At 48.5% G+C, this 10,713-nt stretch overlaps 1 protein-coding gene across 1 annotated transcript; it reads right to left on the reverse strand.

The window, feature by feature from the left end:
- Positions 1 to 6,288: 6,288 nt before the first annotated feature.
- Positions 6,289 to 7,229, reverse strand: LOC120655627 (eukaryotic translation initiation factor 1A-like). The gene has a single exon (XM_039933543.1). It carries the CDS (start codon positions 7,088 to 7,090, stop codon positions 6,662 to 6,664), a length of 429 nt encoding a protein of 142 aa, XP_039789477.1. The 5' UTR covers positions 7,091 to 7,229; the 3' UTR covers positions 6,289 to 6,661.
- Between the last annotated feature and the right edge of the window lie 3,484 nt (positions 7,230 to 10,713).

The raw sequence follows: 10,713 nt of genomic DNA on the forward strand, positions 1-10,713 counted from the left end.
TGAGTATAAAAACCCTGTACTATCAAGAGGGACTTTGATCTGCAGGTTTTGAGTTGGATCTAGTGCTCAGGAGAACCTATACAAATACTTGTGAGACACAAAAACCACTCCGAAATGATTTCTTGAGAGTGTTCCTGCTAAACCCGTAGTCTCCGGGTTAAAGTCCGGAATGTCCGACACTAGGTCCAGAGTATCCGAACATATACCCGGAGTCTCCGGGTACCCATTCGTCATTGACAAATTTTCGGAGAGTGTGGGTATAAATACCCCTACACACCCTTCAGCCACCTCTCTCTTGCCCATTTCAAGCAGAACACCCTTGCAAGCCAAGAAAGAGCTCTCTCACTCCCTCTCTTCCATTCTTGAGAGATTTCCTTGAGGGATTCAAGTGAGAGTGTTGCAAGGCCAAATGTTCGTGCTATTGAGCTGCCATTCCTACTCTTGAGCACTAAATTTTCATCAAGACAGTGGATTCAAATTTGTTACACTAGGAGCCTTGTGCTCCAAGACGACTAGATATGCTCGTGAGTGCTCAGCCAGTTTTGTGAGCTCCATGGGAAATTTGTATTTGCCATTCCTCTCGGAGGAACCCATAGTAGGTGACTTTGGGCTTGAGTGTTGGTTTTGCCCTTGGGGAGGAAACATGTATAGGGGCTCTTAAGCACAATCTCTTAAACTCTTCCTCAACGGAGACGTAGCTCCTTTGGGAGTGAACTTCGGGAAACAAATCATTGTCTCCTTGTGTTTCCTTTACTTGAGTTCTTGGTTATTTGTTTGTGAGGGTTTGAGCTCGATCTACTCGTGTACAAGTTTCTAGTTTGAACCAACTGGTGAAAATCAATCTCTAGGATCCCCTGGTATCTGTAAATTTATTTGATCTGAACAATATCTCTGGATACTCCAGACCCAAAGTCCGGAGTATCCGAACATATACCCGGAGTGTCCGGGCTTCTCTGTTACTAACTAGTTGAAAAGTGATTTTATGTTTCAGATTAGACTATTCAACCCCCCTAGACATCTTGAGGTCCTCTCACCCTGTCAACTTCGAAGGAGGTTTATTCACTAGTGTAACTACCACCATTTCTTATTGGACCTCGGAATTATCTGATTAATTGTCGTAATATTGTTAGTATTGATCTCCACCAGTTGGCCCAACGGCGAACTGGGCCCTTGACTCGCGTCCTGATCGGGGACGCCCAGCCCAATAGATGGCTGGTGGGCCCCCGTCGCGCAGTGCCATATATAGAGGAGGTGGGGACTGCGGCACAGGTCACGAGGGTTCATCGCCCCACAGGGTCCCACCGTCCTAACCCTAGTCCGATCGAGAGGGAGGCACTGACAGCGACGGGAAGTCCTCACCGGCGCCGCCCTCCACAACTCCGGCAAGCCACTGTGTCAACGGCCCTCACCGACCTCGCCATCGCCACCGTGATGCCTCTGCACCGCCCGTCGCTGCCTGTGCGCTGCCTCCATCGCTGAACGAGGTCACGCCGGAGTCGTGGATGGAAATTGCAGTGACAGGTATGTCTCACAGTAAAGCAAATCCCGCAGATCTACTCCTGGACGATCCAACAGGTCTAACAATGGTACCAGAGCCGATCTAGTGCGTAGATCGAATAGGAAAAATGGATTCAATTATGAATTAAAAGAACAGAAAGTGAGACATTCGATCTCGAATCGAAAAGGACAGTGAATCCAAACCCCAACCCTAGAGAAAAAGGGGCCGGCGGGACTCACCCGTTCGCCGCGTGGGACGAGTACCACCAGGCGCCGGCTTGCCGGCACACCGCCGCCACTACGCGGGAAAGCGCTCAAGATCCACCGCCGTGCGGGCCGAGAGCTCGAGCCGCGCTCCACCTCGAGCGCGCGTGTCAGGCGCCGTAGCGAGGCCGCTCGACGGTGGCGCGCGCACCCTCTGTTGCACGCGCACGCTGGCGAAAGGCCCCGCAGCGGCGCCGCCCATGACCGGCCGCCGCTCGGCTCGGGCTGAGAAAGAAAGGGAGGAGAGCAAATGAGATTAGGGTTTCGGGGCGAACCGGCCGGCGCTCGGGGTTTTGACCCAGCGAAAATCAAGGAGAGCCATCCGATTTCATCCAACGGCCAGCGTCTCCCGAGTGGCTTTCGGGCCGAAATGACCCCAAGTGGGTGGTGCGGGCACGCCGCGCCGGGCCAAAGTGGCGGCCCGGTCGTTGGCTGTCGGGCCGGCGCTTGAAGTGTTGCGCTGCCGAGCCGAGTTGGGCCGGTTTTCTAAATCGGCCCGCGAGCACAGTACAAGATAGTTTGTTTATCTCTATTCAATTCGAACCAACGGGAGAATTGTTTTAGAGAATATACGAATATGACGCTTTTATCTCTATGAAATTTTGAACCAACGGGATAAATTTCTTAGAAAATAGATGAGTATAAAAAAGCTTCTGAATAAGCGTTTTTGTCAAGTTTCCGCTGCAAAGTAAAAGTTTCATCCTCTATTTAAATTGGAACCAACGGGAAAATTTAAATAGAGGGGTAGAAAGATATTTTGTTTAAAGTTAAATATGGTATTGTTATTTTCTGACCAATGTTGATGATAACAATATTATAATTTCATTGTGATTTTAATTTCAATATTAATTCTCTGACATTTTTGCATCATAGTGATCATTTTTTCAGAGAATAGAGAAAGACAAAGAAAAGCTTATGAAAGAAAGAAAAGTTCTCCGCTGCAATAAGAAAGATAAACTCAGATGAGTTTTTTCCCTATGGGAAAAAGGAGCCTGTAATTTTGAGGTTAAGAAAAGCTTCCGCTGTTGAAAGTCAAAGAAATGTTGTTTTGGCACTATTTTACCATTGTAAGTGTCAAGTTGAGCATTAGTTTGCTCTTAAAAGAAACGAAATTTAAAGTTTATTATGATGTTGTCATTTTCTGACCAAAGTTGATGATGGCAATATTATAATTTTTTATTCTTGTCATATATTCTATTTCTGCCCAACGGTGATATGAAACATTACATGAGTATTTTCGAGAAAAAAGTGATGTGAAAGTGTGGGTACAAACTGTTGTTATCATACTTGTACGCTGAATTCATGGGTTTGACCAGTTTTGGACCGGGTATTTGAACTATTAAACAAGTTTTCACGCATCCACAATATACCTTGGTTAAAAGTGATCCTGCAACTTCTGCGTTATCCAAAAGCGTAGTATTCAGTCAATACTAATTTTAATTAACACTTAACCATACTACAACTCACAAGCACTTAGGATTTTAAAATAAACATGCATTCAAAATGTGCCATTTGAGTTTGTTTCTTCATTCAAAGTTTCTCAAATTCAGAAATGATTCATTTTGCGTGGCAAACAATATTGATATAACTTTCATTTCAGATTTCCTTTTTATAGTATATTTAATTATAAAAACGGTTAAAGCCCTTCCTAAATTACAATTCTCGCATCGTGTGCTGGGCTGCTGGGAAACGGCCTGTGCGCATGCAGCAGCAGACTCGGCTGATGGGCCATCATGGGCTCATTCTGTTTTGCTGGGCTGATTGGTTGGGTTTGAAGCCTTCCATTAGGAGACATGTCGGGATTCTGAGATGTCTAACGTTTAGCCAAATACTAAGGTCCTTTTTGTTTGAGCTCCTATGTATTTTTGAATAATTAGCTATGGAAACCTCCAAAACTCAAATGGTATCATAAGGCAGGAGCTAGAAGCACCTTTCTTGAGCTTTTAAGCTTCTGATTTTCAAATAAACAAGGCATAAAACTGCTTAAGACCGTAATTTAAAATTAACCGTGGTTGAAAGTGAAGTTCTTAGTTCTTCCTAACCCTTCTTGTCACAAGGGTTGCTCGGCTCAATATTTTATGATACTTTGGGGAGAATATGATGGTTTTTAGTAAGCAACTTTGATCGTTATTAGCAGCTTATTGGCCAAAAATACAAAAAATAATTGGTAGCTCATCTTCAGACAGTTCAAATTAATTAATTGTACTGTTGTGCCGCATTCACTATTTGACACCGAATCCCTTGAATCTTAGGATCAGCGTGCATTCTCAGCTAGAAGCAACCTCAGGTCCTAGCAGCTTCTAGGCGATTGCATCTCACCGGACAGGAAGCATCCAGACAGGTGGATCAGCACCCAAGCAGGCATTATGCTATATGCTTGGATTATTGCCATAGAGATGTGAGAATATTTAAAGGCAGAGCCACGCCATGTGCCAGCGGCATTTTCTTCCAATTGCAAAAAGAAATCAAAAAGAGAATATCTGCTTAAACATCAAAATTCGACTGTGGTCCATTTGGTGGCCAAAATGGTAGGCCTGAATTCCAATGCATGACGTACACAAATGCGACATGATGTTGAAAAGATTCAGCGGAAGGCTTATGCTGACCACGACATCCAAATGCTAGGTTGCACGGATACTTCACTGACCTGCCGTACCCGTATTCCGATACATATCCGATACTTCGATACCCCGATACTCCTTCGATACCGTATCGGCAAAGTATCGGAAAATATGAGGAAAAAAATAAATAAAATTAATTCCGATACTTCTTCGATACACTTCGATACCTCTACCGATACTTCGTAGCCCATAACCACTCAGTTTGTAGCCCATCATCTCAACAGCCCATTTATTCAGCCCATTTGTGTACACGTGAAGTCCTTAAGTAGTCATTTAGGGAGAGCAGCCGATCCTTAACCCTAATCTATTCATATCCCGTAGCACTGTAGCAGGAAACAAACAGTCGGAGTCTCAAAGACGCCTGGCCGGCTGGCCGCCGCTTCCATCCGACGATCACTGCATCTGTTCTTCAGGTATGTCCAAAATTGCATCTAGGATTGGACTGTAACCTTCGTGACTCCATCAGTCCATCTCTCCATCTTTATGGCTGAAATCTATATTGTTTTTCAATCTGTTCTAGCGTTCTTGGTCCATTTTCTAGATGGCTAGTGCTGGTGGAAGTTCTCAGTCTCACGTCAATGTGGCTAAATGCTATTTGCTATCTCATATTAGTTATTGCTCTTTAGAATTTTATTGCAAGAACAAATTATTATGCTATCTTAAATGTGTTATGGAACTATGTTTTCTCAAGGTATATCCATTGTCATATTTATTTTTCAGCTTCTATATATACTCGCCGTATCGGCGTATCCTTATTTTTTGAAGATGCCGTATCGCCGTGTCGGCGTATCCATATCGGCGTATCCGTATCCCGTATCGGTGCAACATAGTCCAAATGAAAACAGAGAAGGGCACTAAGGGTGTGTTTGGATCAGACCCTAAAGCCAGGCAGCGTCTCTAGGTGTCCGATTTAGCTCGCCTGCAGTCAGATCGACCTGCCTGGCACAGGCAGATTCTCTAGGGCAGCAACCAAACAAGCTTAAAACTGCCAAAATTTTCCCTAACTTCCAAATGAAAGGCAAAGAGTGTAACCATCAAGTCGTGTTTAAGCAGAACACAGTTTCTTCAAGGATACAAAGCCGTTCGTCCATCACAGAAATGTTCACATACAAACAAAACCTTACACAGGAAAGGTAAAGGATACCTAGTCAGCCTAAGTCTGAATACTGCCTCATTAGTGCAAATATATTCCGTCCATTAGTTCTTCCTACAGCAATCTGCCAAACAAACATATGCCTCAATACTGTAAATATATTCCATCCATTTCTGTTCCCTATTCCACAATTCTTTCTTACAGTAACAGCAATCCAGTTACTTAATTGCAATTTATCCCGGTGAAAAATGCTTCTCTAATTCTGCGGTGCACAATTTTCTACTTTTTACTACACTGTGGAACAAAGGGAATAAAAGAAAACTTCATGTCATTTAACTAATATAATTAACAGAATACATAATATAATACAGGAGCCTTGATCCAGAAGTGGAATCCTTGGAATCGCCAAAACAGAGGCCCATTAGGTTTAGGGAGATAAAGGTGGTTAATTCTAATCAACAATTCAATTGTGCCTATCAAGGTTAAAGCTTAGAAAATAAAAGTTGCCCCAACCGTTGCCTCACAAACACCTAAAGTTTTAAGCATGTCTGTAAAGAGTGTTGTTGTAGGAATATACCCATTGGACATGTTAGTGTTGCAACATAAAGCCCAGAGAGCTGAACCAGAGGAATGCAAAATGAATTGAATATCTCATCTCAGAAGTGCAGCCTTGTACGAAAGCACTAGACCACAATCAGAAAGAAGCGATGAGCAACATTCAATACACATCAAATTACATTGAAATGCTATTACTGTGCAAACTAGCAAGAGACTATTAGTGTTGTAAAATAGAATTGAGACACCACCGAACCATGAGACAAAGCCCACATATCCTAAAATTAAGCAACCCAGTACTTGGTTCAAGGCAGAGAAGACAATGAATCGGTAGAACGCAAGAGACATAGAGATCAAACCCAATCAAATTACACAAAGAGAGGATTTTGATTCAATCCCACACTTGTGATATCACCATACGGACTCCCCAGTGATTATTGGGCAGAGCACAGCAGCCCCCAAATCCAATCCTTGTACAGAGGACTGACTGCCCGTAACACACAACATAATTACAACAGCGGCTTATCATCGCAAGCATCCTTTCAGTTTCAGGTCGGAAGGACATAGTGTAGTAATTATCACAGCAACGGGACACAGAGAAATAGCGCGCAGTTACCGATCACCATCTCAGTCAGATCTTGTCGATGTCCTCGTCCTCGAACTGTATGTAGTCGTCCTGCGCGCCGGCGTCCTCCTCGTCGACGACACCCTCGTTGAGCCTGACGTTGTCGGGGATCTCGCCGTAGGCCTTGAGCAGGCGCGCCTCGTCGTTCATGTACTTGAGGATGACGTCGGCCTTGTCGTCCTGGTAGTCGCGGAGGCCGACGAGGACGATGTCCCCGGCCGCGATCCAGACCTTCTTGTGCATCTTGCCCCGGATGTGGCAGAGGCGCTTGGTGCCGTCGATGCAGAGCGCCTCGCAGCGGCCGTTGCCCAGCATCCGCGTCACCTGCGCGTACTCCTGCCCGTCCTCCTTGAACACCAGCTCCCGCTTCTCGTCGTCCGCCTCGTTCTTGCCCCGCTTCCGGTTCTTGCCTCCCTTCCCCTTGTTCTTCGGCATCGCGGGGTCGTGAGGAGGGCAGAGGAAACACTAGCGCGGCTTGATCGGGGTAGGGGTGGGGAATTTGGTCGCCGGAGGTTTATTTGTGCGCGGCAGCTAAGCTTCGTCGTCGTCGGGTGGTGGGTTGACGCCTTCACGGAGAAGGCAGGCGGTTTTCTGATTTGATTTATCGGGAAATGGCGGCGGGGAGCACGGGAGTGGATCTGAGCCGTTTGATCTAACGGCTGGGAACGAAGGGACGGTGCGGATAGGTCCTGGGACCTTGGGGTCACCGACGCGGTTTCTCGTGGGCCCACACGGTGGGAGGGACCCGAAGTCCCGAACCCGACGACCGTGGGAGGAAGGAGCGAGTCCGGGGTCTTTTTCCTTTTTCTTTCGGTTGCTCGGCACCGGGATGGGCAAATATAATGGAGATCTAAAAACTGCACCGATATAATCGAGAATTGGAACTAAAATAATTGTAATCGAGAAAATTTGATTCTACTTCTATTCTATATTCTAAGGAACTGAAATTACTCCGTTATTCAGTTCTTAGACTCGGATAACTAAAAAATCGAGCCCAAACAAAATTAGCCCCGCTGGCTAAGGCCCAAACCGGTCCAACTAGAAACCCTAGTAACCACCAGTGCCACTCCCCCCATCCCCATCCTGATTCCCACCAACCTGACCCATCCACCCCGACTTCTCGAGGCCCGAGCAACCACCACACCCCCACCTCGGGTCCTCGACGGCGCCGCGCCACAAACCTCGCCGGCCACCGGCCACCTGCCCCTCGCCACTCCGCCAGGACCCGGCACTGGTTGTCGGCTCCTACCATGCTACCCCCTCCCCACGCCCGCATGGCCGCGTTCGGCTCCCGCCAGGCCCCACCGCCCGCCGGTCCCCGTCTAGATCTGACAACGCGGCCGTTTCCCGCCACGACACTCCGCCAGGCCCCCAACGGCCGCAACTCAGCCAGGTAGACTTCGAGCGGCGAGCACCCCCCCCCCCCCCCCCCCCCCGCCGCCGAGCCACCCATGGCCCGGCCAGCTCCGGCGTGCCTGGCCCCCTTCCGCAAGCTAGCGCCTGCCAGACCCCTCTTCCTGGAATTTTGGTTCCCTTGGTTAGAACCAGAACCGAACCCCTTCCGCAAGCTAGCACCTGGCCAACCCCTCATCCTGAAATTTCAATTCCCTTGGTTAGAACAAGAACCGAATCGAACTAACCGAAACCAAATATGCTCAGTTCCTAACTATTAAAAGACTTGAGCGGTTCCTATTTCCTAGGAACCGAACTTCTATGGGAATCGAGAAACCAAACCGATTGGTTCGGTTCTAAAAGAATGCCCAGGGCTAGCTTGGCATGTGTGTGGATGATGAGTTCAATTAGGTTGGAATGTGTTAAATCAACATCGTTCTGTGTTTGGATGCAGTTTTATGTGGAGTAGGTCAAATCAGGGAGGAATATTTAGACGCGGTAAAGATCTTAAAATTTAACTTAAGATAATCTAAATGCTGAGTTCTAAAAAAGGTCAGGCTCAAATCTTATATAATTTTAATAAAAAATATAAAAGAACCAAATTGAACTGTGAAAAGATCACTAGAGCCATAATCTGATACCGCTCATAAAAATATTTCCAATAAATACAACTTCATCGGATTATTCCAAAACCAGCGGACGAGAGCAACCCAGTACCACAGCAACCCACTACCACCCTTGTTTCATATGCATGGGGGCGTGTGGTAAGGGTAACCTCCCAACCATATCCTTAGAGCATCTCCAGCAAGGTGATTAAATGGGCAACCATCTCTATATTTACTCGGTGGGTGCAAAAATTTGATTTTCAGCAGGTCTTTCAAATGAGCTTCTATTTTGGTAGGCCTTCCAATTTTCTCCCCTCCACTCCTCCAATTTGGTGACCCTCTATTTGGGCTGCCAACTGTGAGTCTCATTTTTTTTCCTTTCCTTCTTCCTACGTTCCCCTCCTAGCGCAGCGCCCGTTCCCGATCCCGCCGGCGGCAGATGCGCCAGATCCCGCTGGCGGCGGCTGCGCTCCCTCCTGCCGCCACCCGCCCTCCTCCGGTCCTCCGCGGTGAACTCGGCCACATCCGCAGTGAACTCCGCCTCCGGTTAGCCGGAACGAGCCAGAGACGTGCACCCACATCCGCACGGTGAACTCCGGTTCACCGCACGAGCGCCGTCTTGCCGGCACCGGCATGGCCGGTGACAGGAAGGACGCTGATGCCGAGGCGGTAGTGCGGGTCGTCGCCGAACCTGATGTCCTGCAAGATCTGCTCCACCTCGGCTTCTCTCCCGAAGATGTCGTCCGGATCGGCTTCCCCTGAGGCATCCTCTGTCTTCCCTGACACGATCGTGGCGTAGTTCCTCGGCGGCACGACATGCTTGTACACGGACGCGCACCTGTACGCCGCCTGCGCCATGGTCTGAGTGCTTCTCGCAGCCCGTGCAGATCGACGCCGCTGATCTTCGCCTTGGAGCTTTTTCCATGGCCATGGCCGCCGCCGCCAGCAACTGCATTTCTCGGCGAGCTGAAGCAGAGCAGGAACCTGAGCGGGCTGCGCGGCTTCCACGTCGCGGCGGTAGCGGGCTGGTCCTGCACAGCGCGCCCACCGAGGTCCACGGCGCTCGCGTCGGCAGCGTCCAGCACGTGTCGGAGGTCGACAGCACGCAACCGATCCGTACGCCGGCTGCGGCGTCCGCGGCCAGCGCTGTGTCGACGGCTCCCCTCAGGGGCTCGGCGTCCGACTGGCTGTCGGCGCCGTACAAGTCGGCGGCGAGGATGAGGAGGCCCTGCCGCCGGCCCGGCGCGAAGCCGGCGGCCACCCCGGCGGCTGGCGGAGCGCGTCCATGATGGCCGTGGCGGAGTACTCCCCGGAGGCGTTGATGGAGATGGACAGGCCGCGGAGCGAGTCCGAGAGCAACGAGTCGTCGCCGGCGGCGGCGCGCGGGCTGGCGGGGATGCGGAGCAGCTAGTGCGAGAGTGGAGTTCCTGCGATTTTGAGATGCGGCAGAGTGCGGGTTCCTCCGGCGACGAGGGCGGGGACGGCGGCGCGGGGTAGGCACAGGCGAGTGGGAGAGGTGGGTGGCGTGCTGAGGGAATGACATGTAGGGCTCGGTTGTCAGTTGAAAAAAATGGAAGCCTAATTTACTCGGTCTGCTGGAACGGAGGATCATATTTGGGCGAGTAAAATTTAGAATTGGGTTTCTAAATGATCATTTGCTCACCTAAATTTAGTAGCCCTACTAGAGTTGCTCTTAGAGGTGTCAATTGGTGACCCTTAAGTGCCCCTCCTATTCTTTTTATTTCAAAATTTTATACTAATTCTCTAAAATGAGATTTCAATTTAAAAAATTAATATAAAATTTTGAACTAAAGAGAATTAGAGGTGCACCTGAGAATCACCAATTTGCACCCCTATTTATCCTCACCTCTCTCTCTTCACCCCATTCGCACCCGTCACTCCATCATGCCTAGGGATAGGGAAGAAATTTAGTTATTCGACATTAACTTCACACGCCTCCCAATTTTTTATTTAACCCCCGATTTGCAAGCTTTCTAAAATATAATCCACCACTTACAAATTCTCTCAATTCGCGGGATTTCTTCTCATTTTCTCAATTTC

The sequence above is a fragment of the Panicum virgatum genome, chromosome 1N (assembly GCF_016808335.1).
Source record: "Panicum virgatum strain AP13 chromosome 1N, P.virgatum_v5, whole genome shotgun sequence".
Taxonomy (NCBI): Eukaryota; Viridiplantae; Streptophyta; class Magnoliopsida; order Poales; family Poaceae; genus Panicum; species Panicum virgatum.